Below are 23,285 nucleotides of genomic sequence, written 5' to 3'. Positions count from 1 at the left end.
CAATGTTAAAATTGTCACAAATTTATGCAGTAAGAGCCCCTTCAAGATGATTCCTGTGACCCTTTGACATAGTTCAAACATTTGTTGAGCACTCCCTTACTTTCTGGTACAAGAAGATATTCCAGGCTCATCTTCACTCTCCCCACCCCAACCCAAGAATCAGCCATTTCTTCAAGGAGCCCTGGTTTCATTAAGTAGAGAATGGTACCTGACTCAGTTCTAGAATCAGGATGTATTCATTGCTATTAGGCCCTTTCAGTGGATGGAACTAAAAAATATGTATATGTGTATACTTACTAAAAAAAATGAGTTCATATTGACATCTGCAATTCAAACAACAGGGGCTTCCCTGGTGGCGCAGTGGTTAAGAATCCGCCTGCCAATGCGGGGGACACAGGTTCAAGCCCTGGTCCGGGAAGATCCCACATGCCATGGAGCAACTAAGCCCACACACCACAACTACTGAGCCTGTGCTCTAGAGCCCAGGAACCACAACTGCTGAGCCCATGCACCACAACTACTGAAGCCCGCGCGCGTAGAGCCCGTGCTCCGCAACAAGATAAGCCACCACAATGAGAAGCCTATGCACCACAACGAAGAGTAACCCCGCTCGCCTCAACTAGAAAAAGCCCATGCACAGCAACGAGGACCCAACGCAGCCAAAAATAAATAAATTTATTTTTTTTAAATGTTAAAAAAAAAAATCAGTAACCCTTGTTTCATTTTTACTCACAGTCATTTTGTTTTTTTCTTTCCTCTATTTTTCACTGGTGCCACCTTCTCTAAATGCCCCAAATCTTTGTACCCTCTTTCCTTCACCATCTTCTTAGATCCAAGAACCACCATCCAGGCAACCTGATTACTCCTTTGTTTGGTTACTCATTTGTTCAGCAGATAATTATTTATCTCTGTGGGAACCACGTGACTTCAGAGGGGAACAAGACACTGTCCCGGCCTCCAAGAACACAGACTAACAGAATGAGGGACAGGACAACAGTACAAAGAGAATCACTCCAGTGATGGCTGGAGGCCTCCAGCTCTCCTCCTCCCCAAGCACAAACATTTCCCTTCTCTAGGCCTCTTTTCTTCCCTGCTCTTTGGCAGAAGGGGAAACTAGCACCAAAATCTGAACTGCAGAGGGTAGAACCCTTATATGATTGAAAAGAGAAAGTGAGTGAAGAGTAGTAAGATGAATGTGGATTATATCCAACATTCCACTTAGAAGCTCTCACAAGCAATCCTCTGGTCTTTTTTTTATCCAGTTTGGTTCCCAGGCCTTTCAGAAAGGAGTCTTGCCCTGTCAGGATACAGCCTAACCTTCCTATTCCATAATCCAATCCCTTCTCAAGGTAGAGGTCAGGTAGGAATGCAGAAATTGGAGAAGTTGTCAGTAGGATTCTGCAAGGACACTTTCAAAATCAAATACATACAATCACACACATATTTACATACATAAAACTTGAAGCAGTGAGGATGGAAAAGAGCCTCAAGCAGTTGGTTCAGAGTGGGAGGGCTGAGAGCCTACCAGGAGCTCAGAGTCCTTCGAGACGCCTTGAAGAAGAGCAGGAACTTCCTTCCCAACCAATCCCCACCAGCCCCAAAGAAGATGAAGGGAAAGAGAAGCTGCTTTATGTCACAGACATCTGCTGGGCCACATCATTTAAAGATGTGAGGTTGGGCCGGAGAGCAAGTCAGGAGGGAAGGCAAAGCTTGTTTTTCTTCCATTAACATATTATTTCAAAGGTTTTGGGTGCCTGAGGTTTCTACGAAAGACTCTAGGCTTTGGGGCAGTGATTTTCATATACCACAGTTAGTTTAGAGACTGGTTAACAGTAATCAGTCACACCAGGTGACCATGGAACGCCATACACAGGATTTTCCCTTACCGTTTGTCCTGAGAGGAGCGAGGTGTGTCCTCGAGAAGATAAGGCGAAGTCAGGCCTGCAAGGCCTCCAGGCGGCCTCTGCCTACCTGTCCAAGCCTTCTCCGCTCCCCTCTTCCAGAAGTGGTCCAGCTATATGGCTCTCTCAGTTCCTTCAGGGGCCGACCTCCCTCCCACCTCAGCTCACACTGGGAAGCCCCTCATTCTCATCCTTTCTTCTCAGCCTCAGCCTAGTTTATTCCTATGTAGTCTTTCGTCTTACCTCACAGGTCACTTTCTCAGCAAAGTGGTCCTACATTGGCCCTCTACCCTCTCATCCAGATTCCCATGTTATGAGCTTTTATAGCACCCAGGACTTTTCCGTGGAGCACCTATCAAGGTTTTCGTTACATATATTTGTTTGGTTATTCATGTCTATTTCTCCCACTAAACTCTAAGCTCTGAAGCCAGAGTCATGCTATTCTGCTCATCATTGTGCCCCCTCACCTAATAGCCTTTGGCACATTCAAGAGTATAGGTGCTTCACAATGTAGTCTTTACTAAACAGTAAGTGCATACCTGAGATAAGCGATGGTTGCAAGGTAAGATTCCTGGGTTTTGTGGGCTTTTTTCTAGCATGGTTAGTATCTTTGTGCTTCCCTGAGAAGTAGCTTAATTCACCACGAGTCTCTGATCTCCATTTTTGTCTGATTTGAGTTGGGATCCCTAAAAATGATGAAGCTGTATGTGGCAGCCACCCAGAACTGTTATAGTGGAGAAATTAAGATTCTTCCCACCCTTCCTTGAGAACAGGACTGTTGTATTACTAGTGCTTTCCAGTCCAGGTAGCTTAGAGTCCAGAGAGGAAAGTCAGAGAAGTAAACAGGTAATCCGATAAAATGAAATTCTATAACGGTGTAAGCACAGGCACGAAAGGGGACAAAAAAGAGGCTCTTATCCAAGCCTTTGGGGCATCTGGAAGATTTTTGTCAAAGGTGATTTCTACACTAAGTCCTGAAGAAAATGTAAGAGGTAGACAAGGGAAAGGGATGGGGGTGGGGTAGAGAGTTGAGAGGAAGAAATAATCAAAAAGGTCCAGAGGTGAGCAAACATATAGAACTTAAGAGTGGGGAAATGAGGAAAACTCAAGATGTAAGTGGGATCAAAGTGGCAAGAAGTGAATCTGGAGGGACCACGGTCAGGGTCCCATATTTTGAAGTCTATGGAGAGTCTACAAATGGTTTTTAATAAGGGAATGACCCCGTCGGATTTGCCTTTTAGAAAGATCTTTAGGTTTACAGTGTCTGAAACTCTAGGCACCAGACATTAGGACTAGAACTGCTTTGCCTTGGAAGTCAGTTTCTCTTGACTACACCACCCCTTCTGAGGAGTGTTTGGAAGGAGAGAGGCAAGTCCCCAGATCATGCCAACAGCTGTAGGCAGAGGGTGGGCAAGTGAATAGATGTATGGCTATGTGTTGATCATGGGTATGTGAATGTTTAGTTTTTTTAGTTTAGCTTATGAGAGAAGCACTGTAGGAAGTAGTTAACAGGACTTGCTCTAGGTTACCAGCAGGTGAGCTTGGGAAAATTTTAACCTCTGTTTCCTCATCTGAAAAGTAAGAATATTAATAATTATGAGCTTTCACTGAGCACTTATATGAATAGGGTTAGTATTAATATTAAGTGGGATGATAATACATGTAAAGTGTTCTAAACAGTTCTACTTATGAAGTAGATATTTCCCCCATTTTACAGCTGAACCTTTGATCCATTTCACTCATGATGAAACTGAGGCTCAGAAAGGTTTCTTTCCCAAGATCATACAATTAGTAAGTGACGGAGCCAGGACATGTATTCACCCAATTTCTCCCTTAAGTTAGAAAGTTCCTTCTGACCCATTCATTCAAGATGGATATGGAGGCAACACAGCCAATTTTGCATTGACTGAGGGAAAAAGAGAAGGCTTTCAGCAGGTTGGAGATCATTTTGGTCAGTTCTGGATAAGTGCATAAGTCAGGACACTGGGTTCAAGTGATAGACACCTACTGGAACTAGCTTTAGTAAAACACATAAACACTATACTAGAGGATATACCAGTGCTCCGTGGAACGCAAGGGCAAGAACGCAGTGACCTCAGGAAGGGATTTGAAAAAAGGTACAGTTCTCAGATTTCATCTTCCACTTCAGCTTGGAAGCTGTTTTCTCCTTTTCTGTAGTGTACATGGTAGAATAAAGAGCCAGGAACATCTTGCAAGTTTATATGTTGCAATCTACTCGTTTAGTCCCTGAGTTTTCATTTTAAATTCCCCAGGAACAGCCTTTGGCCTAACCTGGATGAGATGCCCATAAAAGCAGAGCCACACAGCACAAATATGGTTGCTGGGACAACATCTTTGCACCCCCTTCTCAGGGGAGAACCAGTTACAGGGGTAAGCTGGGCGACAGCTCAACAGATGTACATTAAAGGAAGGCAGGCTCTCATTGTCAGAGTTTAGATTTTCCTCTGCCCTTCCCCACTTTCCAATTGTGCTAATATATCTCATTTTCTCCTCCATAAAGATTCAATCCTACCATTCCTCACATTCTGGGAATAAAATAATTTACTTTTGGGGATAGAAAGAAATTTGAGAGACCATCAGGTAGGTGTACATATAAACCTCCTAAGAGGTGACTTCTGCCCAATTTTTTAACAACGCCAAGAAAAGTAAATCTCACGGTCACTGGCACCTCACAATCTTGTTTACTATGCCAAGAAATTCCTCTTCACAAGAAACTAATTCCTTCTGCTGTATTTAAGTCCATTTCCTTTCTCAGACTTCACAGAGTGGTACACAGCTCATCAGAATTTGCTTTAAAGGGATTATCAAGCCTTTGAAAAATCCCCTCAGCATTCTCTTTACCAAACTAAAAATTACAGCCACTTTAATCCTTCTTAAAGTATATCTAGTTAATATAGTCATGAGGTCAGTAGAATCATTTGTATAGAAAAGTATGAATATTAATCGCTGGCAGCTTTTCTCTAGACCTGCTCTATATATCTTATTATAGAGGCTAAAACTGAACACAGTACTCTCCAAATCAGGATAAATGATAAGTAAGGGGCTAGGCTGGAGATGGTGGGGGAAGGGATTCAAGAGGCTTTCACTGAATCCCTGCACGAATTGCAGCTGAACCTCCATGGACTTGAAAGGTTGTCCAGCAGCTACTTGCTCCACCAATCTCTGCCATACTCTCTTTGTGGGCCAGATTCCTTAGACTGTTGATTCTGCTTACCTGTGGCTCAGGATCAACATACCGCCTTCTCTGATACAGTACCACCCAACTGACTGGCTCAAGTCCCACCCTCAGTCCAACCAGCTGTGGATGGGAAGGCAGGTCCATCCAGGCCTGTGAAGAGACAAATGCAAAATGAAATTTTTCTTTGTGTATAATGCACAAGATACCGTGACAGCAATGATTGCAAGGAAGCTTTTCTTACATATCTTCTCATGGTCCCTTATGAATCACCTCATAAAACTTTTAGAATGATTCCGTTTCTTAATCTTCATGCCAAATTTTCATGATCACTTAATTCTGAAGATTTTCTAATTTTTTTTTACTACAGTTATTTAGAAATATGCTTTAAAATATCCAAATATATGTAGTAGGAGCGGGATTACTTCGAGTGGGATTACTTTATATATACATGTTTTCCATATGTATATGGAAATTTTTGTTTACTAAGGAGGTACAGATACAAATCTTCAGTCATTACTAGTTCATTAAATTTTAGTGGAATTAAATGCCTTGTCAAAGTTTTCTATTGGAAATGCTGTGCCCAGATAGTTTTTACGGCCCTACCCATTCCTCCTGTTTACCACTTGACATTATTAATTTACTCCTCCCTCTTCTCAGGTTTTCCCAGGCTGGCTCAATGCTATCAGACTGCAGCCGCTGTGAAAAGCTTCAATTCCCTATGCTCCCATGATGAAGCTGTGTTACTGTGGGAAAGGAGATAAGCTAATACATGGTGCTATTTGGGGGAGGGGGGATTTTTATCTAAAATAGCTATTTTAGTATTTCATCATCTTTTTTTCAGGAATATTAAAACAATGTTCATAATTTATAGGCAACATCTGAATTTTGCAAAACCTACCCTCAAGTTCTCCTAAATAATTATAAACATTTGTACCAATTGGATATTCTCATATACTTTTCAAATTAAAAAATAATTGACTGTGACGACAATAATCACACCTAAAATGCTAAGGGGAGAGCACAACTAGGTCCTGCCTCAACATACTCTTTGAACAACACTAAAGGACTGGGTCGCTAGCTTCTATTGTGTTCCCTAATGTTAGTGCTTAGCAGAATTTTTGTTGGGTTAAAATGCAAAATGCATATGTAAACCATCCTAAAAGGTGAACTTTTTGCCCAATTTTTAAAGAACTGATTGTAACCATGCAAAAATATGACTATTTTTGACCTGGAAGGCAATTCTAAAAAATGAAAATAGTTGTTTTAGTTTTTTCTTTAGGATATTTAATAAAAATATTTTCAATAGATTATTTTTAGTTGAACACTTAAAAAAAAACCCAAACTTTCTGAAAGTTTGAGTAACTATTTAAATGAAAAAGGTCTTCTTTATTATTGACCTCATCAGGACTTCGAAACTCTTCCAGCTACTGAAAAGTATGCTGAATGGTTGCTTCCTGTCTCTTGTCAGAGGAAACATAAGAAAAAAAATGATAACAGACTTTACTACTCTGGGCATGTTAGGTAAAATGCCCATTTTTTTCAAAATGTTAACCAGTCTCGAGATGAGTTCTGAGGATTTGACTCCTAAAAAAATGCTTGGAAACTTGGGAGCTATGGATCCATCCCAGGCACTCAGGGCTTCCTGGCAAGAATGGGCCACAAAGATCTGTTTTGCACAAAGTTACTACTCAGGTTTAATTTAGCAGAACTGAAAAAATTTTAACCACAAAGCTTACATTTAAAAGGAGATACATGTAAACTGAATCTAAGAAATACCCTAAGGAAGAGCAAAACACTTTGTCTCTGAGAGAGGAATAGCAGAAAGAACCCAAGGAAGTTCAAAAACTTGGCACCAATCATATGGTTCTCAAAGGTAGGAAATAATAGTATTGGGTTAAAATTATACTGGAATTTTGGATCTGAAAAGGGATTTACAGGTCTAATCCAAATCCCTCAATTTATAGATGATGAAACTTGAGGCCTGTTTATTCATTCAACAACATTTATTATGTGCCTACATGCTCAATGCTGGAAATACAACAATGAACAAGACATGGTCCAAAGAGGGAATGTGACTTGCCCAAATTCACTAAGCAAGTTAGCAACTAAACGGGCTGCTTGCACTCAACTCCAAATTGTCTAATAATATACAATCTTTTCTGTACCTGAAAATACACTAAGCATTTGATGAAGGAGTTGTGCAAAGATAAGATTTTCATATACAATTGATGTAATAACATTCTGTAATAAGGTATATGTTTATATTATATTCAGTGTTAAAACCTACATAAAATAACGAGTTTTTTAATTAGCAAATGAAATGGTAATTTCCTTGGAAGTGCTTTCTAATTTCTAGTTTACTACGTATTCCACGTGCAAATTTTGACAATCCAAATTTTGAAATTTTTTAATATGATTTCTGATTGTACAACTATGACTCTTACTACATTCTGGCTGCTTTGAATTTCAACTTTTATGCAATCTGTGTTCTAATATTTTAGTTATTTTCAGTAAATAACTATTTTAAAGGATTCTAACCATTAACCAGTTTACCCACCTTATTCATTCATAGCTTAACCAGCGTGGTAGCTTTAGTGTATGTAATATAATCAGAGATACAGCTTTTAAAATGTCCTGCATTGGAACTTATTTTTTTCTTTTTTGGCAGTGCCACACAGCATGCAGGATTGTAGATTGTAGTTCCCCCACCAGGGATCAAAACTGAGCCCCCTGAAGTGGAAGCCCAGAGTCCTAACCACTGGACCGCAAGTGAGTTCCCTTTTTTAAAAAAATATTTATTTATTTTTGGCTGCATTGGGTCTTCTTTGCTGCCCGCAGGCTTTCTCTAGTTGTGGCGAGCGGGGGCTACTCTTTGTTGTGGTGTGCAGGCTTCTCATTGCGGTGGCTTCTCTTGTTGCAGAGCATGGGCTCTAGGCGCACAGGCTTCAGTAGTTGTGGCGCATGGGCTCTAGAGCACAGGTTCAGTAGTTGTGGCACATGGGCTTAGCTGCTCCGTGGCATGTGGGATCTTCCCGGACCAGGGATCGAACCGGTGTCCCCTACGTTGGCAGGCAGATTCTTAACCACTGTACCACCAGGGAAGTCCCGAATTTCCTTTGATTTTTTTTTTTGAACTCATTTCTTTAAAAGAAAACTCATGTACCTCATTTCAAAATGAAAAATGGCACCTATAATAGGATAATAAAAGGGAAAATAAGAGTTTGGAACCAATCTTTTGTTGTTGTTTTTTTTTTTGCTGATTTAATAACCCCAAGAAAGCAACAGGGAGTTCTCTAACATAGGAGAGGATAGGAGCCCTAATAGAAGCAATACTGCAGCCTCAGCATTCTTTAATTAAAACAATCCAGGGCTTCCCTGGTTCGAGCCCTGGTCCGGGAAGATCCCACATGCTGCGGAGCAACAAAGCCCGTGCGCCACAACTACTGAGCCTGCACTCTAGAGCCCGTGAGCCTGTGCTCCACAACAAGAGAAGCCACCGCAATGAGAAGCCTGCGCACCACAACGAAGAGTAGCCCCCGCTCGCGGCAACTAGAGAAAGCCTGTGTGCAGCAACGAAGACACAACGCAGCCAATAAATAAATAAATAAATATTTAAAAGATTGCTAAAAAAAAAAACCAACCAAAATCCAAAAGAAAAGGTGTTGTAACTTACTGAAATAAAAAGGTTTTGAGACACTCCTGATATATGAGATATCCTGATTGGATATTCCAACACCTCTGAGAATCAATAGTGGGGAAGATGAGGGGATTTATAAGCTACCTCTGCTATACTACCAACATTACAATATGGAGCTCTAAGGTTGATTTTCCATCCTCAGACTCTACAAGGCTCTCCTACTGCTGCACTTCTTTCCCCTGGCCATTCACTCCCTGTTATTATTTGTGCTTCCTCCCTACATAATAAGCTCTACGGAGGACAGGCACTGGATACTATCCATCTCTGTATCTTACCTTGAATCACAGCACATAGCTGATATTCAATAATTGTAAAACGAAACCAGAGATGGTAACCAGAATTTAAAAATTGGTAACACCTATCCTAATTCATATATCCACACTCTGAAACTAACTGTAATAATAAAAATTAAAACTACATCAGGAACATGTGGTTCTACTTCAAATATCAGGGAATCTTAAATGGCAGGGCAGGACTAAGAATTTTGAAAGGTCTAGTTACACAAAAACCCACAGTGCATGCTGCTCTAAAAATATCAACCACTTCTTTTTAAATAGGAAAAATCAATTTCAAGCCTTAGATAATGAAAGATAGAAGAAAATTGTCAGAAATAAAGGAAACATTAAGTGGAAAAAAAATGACAAGATAATTTTATCTCTGGATTAAGACTTACTTTAATATACATAATGTATAGTACTTCATATAATTTATTAATGTCATTTTCTATAGGACACTGGAATTAATTCAGTGACATCAATATTGACCTCATACAGACAAAGGATGAAAGCTGGGTTTTCTTGTGTACCAAATACAAAACATGTGCTGAAGAGTTATCACATACAACAGTTATACGAGATCAACTTTAAGGATGACTCAAGTTTACAGTAGTTGCTTCACACGGTTCTCCCTCAAGACTTGGATGTCACCCAGTGTTGCCATGCTTGTGCAAATGCCATCTCTGGCTTGCCTGACTACCTCCTTTTGCCAGCCCCACTTTTGCCTGTTTTACTGCTGCCACTGCTAGATTTGCCAGATGATTTTGAAGAGAAGAGTCTTGTCATGAACTCAGAAACATCAGGCAATTCATGATTGGAATTCAGCATATTCATTGACTGCTCCATCTCCTGTGGGAAGACAAAGCACAATGATATGAAAGGCACATGTCATTTAACAACACTTCCCTTAAGGAAGGAGGAGAGAAATAGAACAGGTAAAAGGTACTGGTTCTGAGCAATGATGTAATGTCATACCCAACAGCATTTCAGAAACCATGTTTCATGCCTCCTTTATATCACTAAGCATTTCAACCCTTAGTAAATGTCCGATAAGTGTTGCCTGGGGTTTGATTTGGCTTATATAGCCGAATATATATATATATATATATAAAAATAAAGGGCATTTTCTCGGATAATGGACATATGTGATCATATTCCTGCCACCTTATTTTGTTTTCTGATCAGAATGCTTTCTTATTGTTTTAACAAGTGTTTTCTTAAACTCATGTTTTTTCTAGGTGCATATAACCAGAACATCAATCTTTAACCATGTATCAAGTTATCAGAAAAGTCTGGAAGGTAACTGTAGCATTTCCAAGACTTGATTCTTAAGGGCCTTAGTAGTAAATCTATGAATACTGTATGACTTGGGTGACCTCAGTTACAGCATCTAAAGCAAGCAACACCAATGTTAAAATGTTACAAACAGTCACTGGCAGGACCTAAGGACATGGCACTTTTATTTTGAGGTTCTTGTCCTCCCCCTTACTGAGCCAACAATCTATAAAGTACTGTTCCATTTTTGACAATATTAATGTAATGTCTGCTTCATTTGAATTATATGTGACATTCCAAAAGTGAACTTAAAATTGTATTAGTTCGGACATGAAAAAAAATAGCAAATATTCTATTATCTATTACTTAAAATTGAATTTTTTGTTCAATTATTAGCTTGGGCTTTCTCCCCAAATGTAGAATATATACATGAGTTTTCAGGGAGAAAGCACCTTTACAAATATGGCCAGGAAAGAAACATTATGTTAACATGCCCTAGTAATCAAGAATTAAATGTTTATTTTAAATATAACAGGTGTTGAGTCCCCGCAAAAATATATCATCAACTCTATTTTTGAAGCTGTTCAATTCTGAAGCTCTTGAATGAACAACTTTTTACACTGCTTACTATATATGCAAAGCATTTTGCAAGAAATGAATTTTTAATCCAATGTGACTTCTAATGTTTCCTTCTATTGATACCACAGAGTTAACTGCCTGAACAGATACAAGGATATAGGATGTACACTTTCTGACCAACACTGAGGCAAAGATGCCAAAATTTAGCAATAATACATTTTGAAACATCATAAAGTTTTCTTTTTTCATGAAGCTTTTTCTGCCATTCCAGCTTGGGATAAGTGTCTTACCTTCTACAGAACTTAATCACCTAGTACCTCAGCAAACATTTTTTATTTATGTGTATCTTATTTTTCCACTTAAACCCACACATGCGCACATACACACAAACACAATCCTCTGATGGCAAGAAGAGTGCTTTATAAATCCATTCTACTTCCTACATTTAACTGGACTATGAGCTTGTTGACAACAGGGAGGACATATAATCCATTTTTGTATCCCCTGTATCCAGAACCTAAAAATTGATTAATAAATGTTTATTCAGTGATGAATAAAGTGTAAATACATATATATTAAATACAACAGAAAAACCTGGAATTCAGGAGATATTTGTTGATGGTTTTTGGGTGGAAGAATAGATAATTTTTTTCTTTTAATTCTGAAGATTTTATACGGAAGCAAATATTTAAAAGAGACAAAGTGGTGGCACTAAAAATTTGAAGCATCTTACTTGGCAACTCCTCTCCCCTTTGCCAAACAGTATGATCTTGCGGTAGAGAGTTTGAAAACCACTATTCTATTTTTCTCCCTTGGTCTATCCGAATTTCTTCTGTGTGTCTGAACACATAAACTAAATGTGTACTTTGAAGAGTTTTGTAAAGTAAAGATAGATTATAAGAAGCTACCATTTTGCAAAATATTTGGATTAGGTATACCAGAATTATTATGCTTTTCAATTATTAAACAAGCGAGGTGCAAAGAGGCAAGTACTAACCAGAATGTTTTAACTATATGAAAAGACCCAGGCTTTTATCAGGCAGAACCAACTGAATTTATCTGGTCCAGTGGAAACAATTAATTAAATGCCAGGAACATAATACTGTATCAACACAACCTGTAGATGAATTTGGCTTGGTAATTAGGATAAGGCTGAACAAACCCAAGCCATTCAGCCACAACGGACAGACCAGGCATCAGAACATGGTTCAGTCATCTTACCCGCCTCATGTCAGGATCACTTGTGTTGACCACTTTGGGCAGAAGCACAAATATCAATAATGGAAGAACCATCATCATAACCTGTGAAAGAAAAAAATTCAGAAAATGTTTTTCCTACTTAACTGCAGAACAACATCTGCACTTAACAACCAATGATGGAATTAAATATTGTAAACAGAATAAAACTAGCAGCCACCACTTCAATTCTACTGAACAAGCCCTGGTGACAGCAAGGTGCTCCTCAGTATCTGACTGTTGTAATATAAGAGTCTTACCTATAAGTGTGTGGACTTTATATAGACACCTTGCTTCACGTCTGTGCTACCTATCATTTTGCAGTTTAGAGTTTTATCTAACACAAATAGTTTGCAAACTGAACTATTCATTCACTTTCTTCAGTCTGCAGTCTGGCATTGAGATTGGTGATCCTGATGGCCAGTTGGATCCACAAGTCTTTCCAGATGACTTGTGGTTCTTGGAGAAAACACCACATCCCCCCTCTAATGTACAATATACCACTAGGCAACTACTATAGCAGACAAGTTTTAAAAAATGACCTAGGAGTTTCTGCCACTGCATGTTCCCACGGAATTTCAGAAATGAGAACATGGAAGATATTTCTCAATTAGCTTTGGAGTCTCATTGCTAACTTCACCCATCCACTCTACCCTCCTGCCTCTTTATGCCTAACTGCAGATTCCAGGTATTAATTTATTCCTCTCAAAGGAGGTACAGCCTGAAACATCCCTATTTGTGTTCTAAATAGCTATCAGCAAGAAATATGATCAACATTTAGATAATTCTAAGGTAATAATTCAACTTTCAAAAACAGCAAAGAAAAAAAAGTCAAGCTGTTTCTAAATATGCTATTAGTATTTTATATTAGTGGACACCATAAAATCGTTTCATGAAAATACCAAGTACTTAAATTACTACAGAATAACTTCTCTGTTCATAACACACACACAAAAAAAGCCTTTGTAAAAACCTTACTTGTGCCATCAAGAGGGGAAATTTATTAACTGATGGCACATTCACCAATGGACTAACATTCAGGTAGTATGAAGGATGAGATAGCTAGCTCCGTGTGTGACTTACCACATACTCTTACTCTATTTTAATTTTAAACGTAAGTACTTATCTAATTTCTGCTGCATATTTCAATGTCAAATCTACTGTGCCATTCTCACTACTATCTTTTTCATTATGTATTCCCAAAGCTACTATTTTCATGAAATTCATGAACTGTTCACAGTAATCCTTTGATCCAACAATCTGACTCTAGCTTTCCTTTCACAGGGGTTAGAATTTTTCAACTGCCTGGAAGCAAATTACAGATTAGTAAAGATACTTTATTGTAGCCTGATACATACCATTGGGTTCATCAGAAAGTCTGTCCAACCCCAAGATTCCCTTTTAATAAAGTAAGAAGGTGGGCCTGAAGATTTCATTTGGAGAGGATAGGGCAGTCTGACCACTTCTGATGTTTTGATGTAATTCACATATCTCGCTCTGATAAAGCAACATGAAAAAAGCATCAGTAATCCTACTAAAAGCATTACTAGTTAAAAGAAATGCTTATAATATATTAGCAATGCCTTATAATTACCTTTAGCTTTTTCCAAAATGCTTTGGCATCTAAACTTTTGATCTTGAAAATCTGATCAAAGTAGCTTTATCTGTATGTCTAAAATACTTAGCAAAATGTAGAGGGAGAACACTAGATTTGGAATCAAGAGACCTAGTTTCTAGCTATAGCTCTGTTATTACCTAGGCCTGTGATCTTAAGTTCTTAACTTTTCTGGTTATATCAGAAGTTCTCCTGGAATTCTTCTAGCTCTAAAGCTCTTTGATTCTATTTAATAATAAATTTATTTTGTTATAAATATACAAAAATGCTGGAATTTTTTTGATTGTCTGAAACATGCATTGTTGAGTACACCAAATTTTAAAGGGTATTTTGCAAGAAAAACTTAATGACTTAAGAAAGTCCTGCAACGGTGCCATAGGTAACATTACATTTTTACCAGACATGCCAGTAATTTTAATCAGCCATGTTCAGACATATTCCAGTTTACTTTTTGAAAATTGCCTCCCCTATTTTTTCTACCATTTCCTTCTGGAACTTCTATTAGACACATGTTAGACCTTTTCATTCTTTACTCCACATCTTGTTAAATTCTCACTTTCACAGTGTCCTTTCCTTTAATCTGTATTACTTTCTGGGTAATTTTTCTGATCTGTCTTCCAGCTCATCAAACCTCTGTTCAGTTGCTTAGCACATCCACTGAGTTTTGTAAAAGTTCAATTTTATTCTTTTTTCAAATATCTATGGCTTATTTTGATATTATGGTAAAAGCATTTCTTTTATTTGTTTAAAGCATTTTAAATATACTTTAAACAATTTTATAGTCTATATCCAATAAGCCTACTAACTAGAGTTCTCAGAGGTCTGATTCATCTGCTGACTCCACATACATTGTTTTCTTGGGTATTTTATAAGTTAAGTAGACTTTATTTTTGCATGGGACTGGGACAGAGAGTTATGCATTTGTCTCTGCCAGGAGTGGGGGATTATGACCAGGGGCCATCTTATTAATTGTTCAGATTGGAAGTTTCTGGATCATGCAAGAACAAATTCATATCCAAATTTCAATGAGGGTGTGACTATCAATTTTCAGGATAGATTTTTCCCTCCAAAAGCCAGGGAATCTGATCTTTTGGATTTCAGGCCAAGGGTCAAAGGGGGAACCAAGTCTTAGATCTAATTCTGACTCCAAGCATGCCCAAGGCTTGCCTCCCACCTACACACTGCTAATAAAATCTAAGGCTTTTGGTGAGAGAATAACAAAACCCCCAGGTAGGAAAGTAGTTTACAGTTTATCCTCTGAGGATTTCCCCTACTTTTTTGGGAGCTATACATTTAAAAGGAAATGTTTATCATGCTTTACCCAGCATTTCTAAAATTTTTCATTCTGACAAAATGTCAGAAATGTAAGTCTCACATATATTTGAAACTAACTTATGCAAAATATTGGTCAAGAATACAAAATATTGGTCAAGAATATTAGTATCTTATATGGATCCCTCTTTGTTCTCTACTCTGTGCTCCCCAATTATTAAAATGATAAGGGCCTTGTTTTTTTTACCTATGCTTCAGGCATCCAATCATCAGGGATGGATCTGAGAACATGAATCCAACTGCTGCAACCAGTCCTTAAATACTAAAGCAGGAAGTACTCTTTACCCAAAGTGAAAAAGCAAATAAAACTTTATATTTAGAAAACTAATTGCTTAGACTACTTTATTCAAAATTCAAAGTAAAAAGAATAAATAAAAATAAATTATAGTTTTTAATCGACAAGTATCCCCCTTTAACAACTTTCATTCCCTCCAGTATTCAGTTCTGTTTGTTTTGTTTTTTTGAGCCAGGCCACGTGGCTTGTGGGATCTTAGCTCCCCAACCAGGGATTGAACCCGGGCCCACAGCAATGAAAGTGCAGAGTCCTAACCACTGTACCCCAAGGAACTCCCAGTATTTTCAGTATTTCTAAAAAACTTTTAAACCTATATAAAGTTCATATGGTAAATCTACAAACCACCCCCATCTCCAAGCTTGCAATTCTAAAATACATAAAAAGTCATGGTAAGTCCTTTACAGTTTAGATTTTAACATACTAGAGTTTTATACATATATTTTTAAAAACTTTTATGCCTCTAAAAAGACATGAGAAAGTCAATAGCTAATGTGGTTCAGTTACTTTGAAACAATCCATTTATTACATCAAAAATATTTATAAACATATTTGCAAGGTATTACCGTTAATTCATGCTCCACCTTGCTCTCAACAGCCAATAGCAAGAAATATTAGCATTTGGACAAAGTATAATATTCTGAGACAATTTAATTTCAAAAATAGAGGGGAAAGTAGTTTGTTTCTAAAGAACGTGTTTTTAGTAGCATCACAGTATTGGTTTCGTAATAATATCAAGAATTTAAATTACCACAGAATAACCATCTCTGTTCACTACACATCCTAAAAGAGGAAAAAGAAAACTCTGTCAACAGGAGCTGACTTCACTGGACTAATATGCAGCTGATATTAAAGGATGACACAGCTCAATATATGACTCACTATTTTAATTATAGCATATTTACACATTACGCTTTAAAAACTTTCAATGACCAAAAAAAAACAAAGGAAGAGGGAAAGCATTTTAGGAGTAAACACTAACTCAAATATAAATATTACAGTACTAACCGAACATCTCTCTTATGTCAGCTCAATTTGGGGTCTCTACAAATCAACCTAAATATGCTAGGCACATAACGAAAAGGTCAGTAGTAAAATACAGCTCCTCTAACCCCCAAATTATTTTTGCCTTTGCATGACCTCTTCGTTATTACTGCAACATGAAGTAATTCTGTGATAGCTCAAACAAAGAAGAGACATTACCATTTAAAATTGTTTGGTATTTGTCAATTACACCTCAATAAAGCAAGCAAGAAAACTGCTTCCTATACTTCCTGGTCAGATTAGACTAAAGAGAGCACAATTGGCATGAGACTAATAACAAATAAATAAATTGGGGTTATAAGAGCATAAGGCTGAATCTGAACACTGTGGACATCTACACAACTGATTCTAACTTCAAATGGGTTTGTGGTATTACAGGATCAGAGCCTGAATTAGTCCAAAATTCTTTTCACCTCGACTTCAAAGCATGTGTTCATCTACTTAGAACTTCTGAAACTTTTCCCTAGTCTTCCAGCCTCTAATACTGTACTTCTCTTTTTTTTATTATGATCCTCACTTTGAAGTAAACTCCATGATGTAATCTACCGTTTTCCAAAGAAATACTAAATTTCCATTGCACACTAAATGTTCCAGACAGGAAAAACTATAGAAATTTCTAGATCAACATCCTATCAAATATACTAAGAGGTATCATCAAAATATCCCAATGATGAGTATTTTCAACTTAGAAAATTTATATTATTTCCAACTTTAATAATCACATTTCAATTAAAACTTTCACAGTGCTTTTGCTCCTATAGTAAGTAACCTTACCTCTTCTCTATATAATCATATTAGCAGCTTTAAAATAAATATTAAGCCAGAGCAGGAGAAAGTTCAACTGTACAATATTATCAATGCTCAGATTAGAACAATATAAGGATGTTTTAAATATTTTAAGGAATACCTATAGTTTAAATAGGAAACTTTCCAACCTTAACTATAAATTCTAAAAGGAATATATATAATGAGGTATTCAGTAGCCTAGCCTTTGGTAAAAATTAAATCAGTTGTCCTCACCTCATTTTGCCTTTTGAAGTGATATCTACTCGGACAGGATCAAACCTGTAAGCTGGAGAAATAACTTCCACTACATAAGATCCAGAAGGTATATCATGAACCACAAAACTCCCATCTGTCCTGGAACAATGAAATTATCATATTTAGTCACTTCTGATCAATAGCTTATTCTTTTCTTATGTTTTAAACCATCTGTTAACTCCCAAACCAACACCTCCCAAAACGACAGTCAGAGTAATTAGCAAAAAAAAAAAAACCCCAAACTGGCAAGAGTTGTCCCACATTTCAGCTTCCATAATTAACACTGCACGAGTTCTGAAAATGCCCCAGACCATTCCACAGAGACATAGAAAGTACTTCTATTCCTTCTGTGAAATAGAGTGACAGGTGACAGGAGCACAGGTCCAATTCTAAAGCCATGTCTTTATTCAAGGGAATGAATAATATATGTCATTCCTACAAGTTTAGGGGTCCAATTTTGCAGATCCCCTCCAACAATTTCTTAATTAAAAATGGCCTTTTTTCCTAGGTTTAATTTGCATTTTGTTTTCTTTCCTTTTTTTCTTTTTTACGGAAAAGGTAATTAAGTACTGTTTGTTCCACTTGTTACAAATAGTTCCCATCTACCTTGGTTACTTCTTTTTGGGTATGTAGAAATTTAAAATGTTTATGTAGTTAAAACCATCCACCTTTTCCTTACTGCTTTCTTCTAAACTTCTAGACTTAGAAAACCACCCCATCAAGAACTGATAATTTCATGTTCACAGACCAAAATTAATTTGTTTTGCTAATGAGAAACTGCCATTCCGAGGAAAAAGAAGTTTCTGTTTCAGGAGAACAAATGGTTCTAAAGGGATTGACTTTATCAGAGAATTGCCAGTCTCACAATAATGTTAAAATATTGCTCCTTAAATCATTAGGCTCTTTCACAGTTAAAGGAATAGCTGATTCTGTCACATCCACAATGTTTACTAAAAAGTAAGAGGAAAAAGTTCCTTACTACTTCAAAGTACACACTGAGCTGAAACAGAATCAAAGTGCAAACATCAAGTTAACTTCTTCCTGAGCTGGATGTCTTCTATTTGCCCTTCAGATCATTCTCCACCTGTCTCTCCCCACAGCAGGAAGGGAAGAAAATGAGCTTAGTATACTTTCCCCCACCAGCTCTCTCCCGTGAGAGGCCCCTAACTGGCTTTGTCAAGGGACACAGCTCCTTTCAAGGCAGTTCTTTCCTCTTTTCTAGGTTCCAGTAACCTTTACTTCCCCGCCTCCTTTCAGGCTTAGAGGTGACAATAGCCTTGAGGTTGTAAACTCTGGAGTACTGCATAATCTGGTTGTTTCCCTACACCATGACTACCCTGGTTAATCCTTTCATTAAACTTTCCTTGAATTATTCTAATTATTCAGTTTCTTGATGGGATCCTAACTTAATGAATTTCAAAACATTTTCCTAGGTCCAGAAAAAAGAGCATTAATTCCAGCACAACACAAATAATAGCAGAACTAATGGCGTAAAGAAAAAGCAAATATATTTTTCCTCCTAAGGTAAATATTTTGCTTTAAAAGATAACATAGACATTGTATAATGAAATTTTAAAACTTGGCTTTTAAAATGTACTCTACAATACACTGACCTTGTTGGACCCTGATTTGAAAGAACAATCACATAAAACTATTTCTGAGATAAGTGGGAAAGCATAAAAATGGACTGGGTATTAGATGATATTATGGCATTATCATTTCTTTTGTCAAATCCATAACGGTACTGTGGGGTTTTTTTTTAAGTCCTTATCTTTCAGAGATACATAGTAGTGTTTTTACAAGTGAAATTATATTATGTTTAAGATCATCATATTAAAATATTCCAGAAAGAAATTAATGAGGTGCAGAGGAGATATAAAATCAAACAGTAAATTGTGATGGGTTCCTAAGCTATTCTGTTTATTTTAGTGTATGTCTGTAATTTTCCATAAGAAAAAGTTCAAAAAATTATAGTATGTAATCTTACGTATAGTACATAATGCATAGCACATAATTTCAAAAAACTGAAAACTACCTAAGTGCCCCCAAACAGAGGACTAGATAAATAAATTATGGTTTACATACACAGTGATGAGAGCAAGAAGTGGCATGGGAGTCCTCAGTTGAAACTCCCCTGATGTCCATTTAGCCAAGTCCCAAGCCACCTCCAATAAGCATAAACATAGTCAAAATTGCATGTTACTTATGCATAACAGGTACAAGACAAATTACCTATCCCTCTTCCAAAAAGGTTGCCACCATAAGCTCTTCATATTAATTCTCAATTAACCTTTCTACATACAAATGAAATAACATGAAATGAAATAACATGAAATGGTATCAGAAGCTGCTCACAAAATATTAAATGAAAAAAAGCAGGTTACAAAGCACTGTATATTGTATATTACTATTAAAAACGTAGGTCATGTGATTCCAAAGAGATACAATAAAATGCTAAGGCTTGTTATCTCTACTTTGTTTACATTTTCTTCAATAGACATATCACATATATATTATTTTCAAATAAAAATAATAAATGTTTATTTTAAAAAACTGTATACTGCAGAAGAAAAAAAAGAGGTCAAATGGTTAATTATGGCTAATTTTCTAAAGCTTAATGAGTTTTATTATTAAAAGTTCATTTATTAGGGTAAAACTTAAAGAATGCCCTAATGCCATATTTGTAATAACATACAGCACTTTAAAAATGATTGTAAGCTTGTCACTATTTATTAATCTGAGGTTGAAATTCTCATTCAAAGGCACCTGGATACTCTGAATATTTCCAAAACAGATTTAGAATTAAATGTCCACACTTAAATTGTCTGGTTTTCAGATACCACTTGCTGGTATACAAACCTACCAGAGAAACGCTTCCTTTACCAAATGAATTTTCAGTTCAAAGTTTCACTTTCCAAGCAGCAATTGAAAGATTTAAAACATTATACTTGTGCCTAGACATCTGAAAAGCAGGCTGCTGCAGAACTGGACTGCTAATAAATCTACCACGTCTTTTAATATAGGCTCAAATCCTATTTCTACTAACAGCTAGAAAGGACAGAAGGGAGTAAGCAAGCACTGTGGAGTCTCACATAAATGACAATAGTGATGTCGCAAATCCCTCGATGAATTCAAGTGTAAAAAAGAAGAACAATCTCACCTCCAGGCAAAAAAGGTGCTTTGATTAGGGACTTCAGGGCCCATTAATTTTAGAAGCAGCAACATTAGCCTCCCAGTCTGTGTCATCACGAAAAGCCCTGTGGGCTTTGAGAATTCCCACTTGCTTAGTATCTTTCTACACAACATGAAGCTACCAAAAGACTGAAATGGATGCAAAAAGGGGCCAGATTCCAGGGAAACCAGATGAGATGCAAAAGAAAGAATTCAGCAAAAGACAAATAAGGGGTCCATCTGTGCCCAGGGCCCAGGAGTGGTCGTCCCCATTCAGGGCCAAAATGGAGTTGAAGATAACCGACTCCACTGCTCCGGCCCTGGGACGAGCGCCAGCCATCCTCATTTCTGAGGTACGGGACCGGGAAGGGGAAAGCGTCGACTGCCTCGCAAGGGTCACCCTCGGACAGCGACGTCGTCAGGTCTTGACACTCAGCTCCACTATGGGGAATTCCCTCCCGGCTCCCAACCCAACCACTTTCGCGCTGCCCTCAGGATGCTCACTTAAGAAAGCCGACGTGCTCCTCTCCGTCTACCAGCACTCGGGCCGCCGAGATCCAGTCCTGGGGCTTCACACCAGGAACAACCGCACGCCCCTCAATCTTGAAGCGATCTCCGATACTGACCCCACTCCCTCCTGAGCCCTCGGAGGTAGCCCCAGACACCTCCGAGCTCTGGGCATCCCTTGAGAGCATCAGCAGAAGGAAGGAAAAGAAGCCCCACACTGCGGCCGCCATGACTGCAGCTCTCGGCGGTTAGGCCGGGAGCCCCGGAAGCCCTCCCCGTCTCTCGCCGTCGCCGTCTCCGCAGGCTGATGTCGTCATCCCTGCGCGCCGGGTTCGGGCACCAGCTGTGGGCTCAAACCCGAGCGCAGGAGTCTTAGCTAATCCACTTGCGTGGCGGAAGAGTTGCGGATACCTCCGCGCGCTCCAGGTTGGAGTGCGGTGTGAAGAGTGCCGCTTAAGGGGGCCGCCCACAAGGAGAAAGTGAAGTGTGTGTTGCTGTGGCCGCCGGGGGCTGAGGACCTCACGCGAGTGAAAGATGATTAAAACCGAGAGGAACGAGGATCTTAAGTAGCGTTTGCAAACGAGGCGCCGACTTAGGTAGAAACAAGTCTGGAAGAGAGCGTTTAAAAAGCTTCTAGATTCCCCAAGACGTATAAGATGAAAAGCCTCCCGCTTGAGTGTTTGAAGGAGATACCACTTCTGCATAGAAAAATAGCTGGAAAAATACGTAAACTGTTTACTAAGGGCTGCGTCTGGTGAAAAGGGAAGGAGTTGGAGGACATTTATCTGCATTTATTTATCTATAATCCACCATTCGTCCAGTTTTGAATGCTTTACCGTGATAACAGATGAGTGGGGGGAACCTGCCAATGTTGATCAAGAGGGCTAAGCCAAGATTTCAGAGAACATCTGCTCCAATCCTTAAATTTCTTGATGATAGAAAGGAAAGTGGCTTGACCAGGGTTTCTGGTGGCCTTAGACATTGCCACTCTTAGAGTTAGCTTCCCAGAGAGGAGTAACCAAAAATTGAAAAAAGATAAAAGAGCCGAGGACTCTGAACCCCTGGCGTGGGGTAGTGACGCAGCCCTCGGGGACCACCCCATACTCTCTTCTGAGCGTCGGCATCTGCTGCTTTAGGGGTACTTTCCCCGAGTCTTCTGAAGATGGCCACTTCTTCACATTTAATCTTTGGAAGGAGGAGGGATGCTCTAAAAAAGATCATGTGCTACAACCCTCCCCATCAACACCAACCGTCAAAACTATGCTAAATTATAAAGTTAAATTTCACTTTTCTAAAATGATACAAATATACAGAAATAGAAATAGCTTCATCCCAAATTTTTCTTATTTTCTTTCACATATTTTTGGTGACACTGCTTTGCTGGTGTCTAAGGCACACGTTCAGTTTGACTAACAGGTCATCAGTGTTGGTCTTAATACTCCAGGTAGAAGCTGGGAAGTTTACTTTTTCTGTGGGGCAAATGGTGGGAGAGGACCAGCAGCACACAGGAACTGAACCCTCTGTATCCCCATTTCTGCCTTTCTCTTTCTGCCCCTACCTTATAGTCATTCTAATACAAAAGTATCCACTGATTTGACCCCTCAATTGCCAGGCTTATACCTCCGCAGAGGCGTTAGATGGAGGAGAGAAGCCTAAGTAATGTTTTCAGGTGGTGTGAAATTCTGTTATCTCTCGTGTTTTCCAGGTAAACCACAGGAATTGCATAGATATTCAGCTCCAAATTATACAAGAGTTATTCCATAAAGTAGCCCTTGGACTCGTGCCTTATGAAAGAAACTATAATTATAATGAAATATTTTAGAAAGATTTTGTACTGGACTTGCTCTGTTTGCCCAGTCAAATCCACTTTCTACCCTTCACTCTGCATTGTGCCCTGGAAGGCTGGACCTTGAAGGACTGCAAAAGCTTGGTTCCTTTGCCCTCTGAGTGCTTCCAGTTGGGTTCAGCCAATAGGAAGTATGAGTAGGACATCCCTTTCAGTTTCCCTTACCAATGCCCATACTTCCAAGAAAGTTTAATGAAGGAATAATTTACAATCACCATTTAAGTCTTCCATCTATTTCCTCAAAGGTCCTGACCCATGTGGATTTCAGGCAGACC

The 23,285-nt window shown here is 38.5% G+C and overlaps 1 protein-coding gene across 2 annotated transcripts; it reads right to left on the bottom strand.

Annotated features, from left to right (window-relative positions):
- Positions 1 to 9,450: 9,450 nt before the first annotated feature.
- Positions 9,451 to 21,482, bottom strand: EMC7 (ER membrane protein complex subunit 7). 2 transcript variants are annotated; one of them, XM_027083787.1, is made up of 5 exons: positions 21,162 to 21,482; positions 17,466 to 17,585; positions 13,521 to 13,659; positions 12,148 to 12,228; positions 9,451 to 9,921 (listed from the first exon to the last, which is right to left on the bottom strand). In XM_027083787.1, the coding sequence occupies exons 1-5, from the start codon at positions 21,392 to 21,394 to the stop codon at positions 9,769 to 9,771; spliced, it is 726 nt and encodes a 241-aa protein (XP_026939588.1). In that variant the 5' UTR covers positions 21,395 to 21,482; the 3' UTR covers positions 9,451 to 9,768. The 2 variants fall into 2 exon arrangements, with proteins under 2 accessions (XP_026939588.1, XP_026939589.1); XM_027083788.1 differs by lacking the exon at positions 17,466 to 17,585 and having other exon boundaries at positions 9,760 to 9,921; positions 21,162 to 21,446.
- Positions 21,483 to 23,285: the final 1,803 nt, after the last annotated feature.

This window comes from Aethalodelphis obliquidens, unplaced genomic scaffold (genome assembly GCF_003676395.1).
Source record: "Aethalodelphis obliquidens isolate GAN/ISIS:26980383/991018 unplaced genomic scaffold, ASM367639v1 scaffold51, whole genome shotgun sequence".
NCBI lineage: Eukaryota > Metazoa > Chordata > Mammalia > Artiodactyla > Delphinidae > Aethalodelphis > Aethalodelphis obliquidens.
This window is presented reverse-complemented; position numbering and strand designations above follow the sequence as displayed.

Bases quoted from the DNA above. Each gene is read 5' to 3' on its own strand.
- EMC7 (XM_027083787.1), bottom strand. From the start codon at position 21,394: ATGGCGGCCGCAGTGTGGGGCTTCTTTTCCTTCCTTCTGCTGATGCTC. The intron at 13,660-17,465 runs GTGAGGACAACT...TTGCTTTATCAG, and splicing joins ACTTCAAAAGGCAAAATGAG to AGCGAGATATGTGAATTACA. The intron at 12,229-13,520 runs GTATGTATCAGG...TTTCTTTCACAG, and splicing joins ACTTTCTGATGAACCCAATG to GTTATGATGATGGTTCTTCC.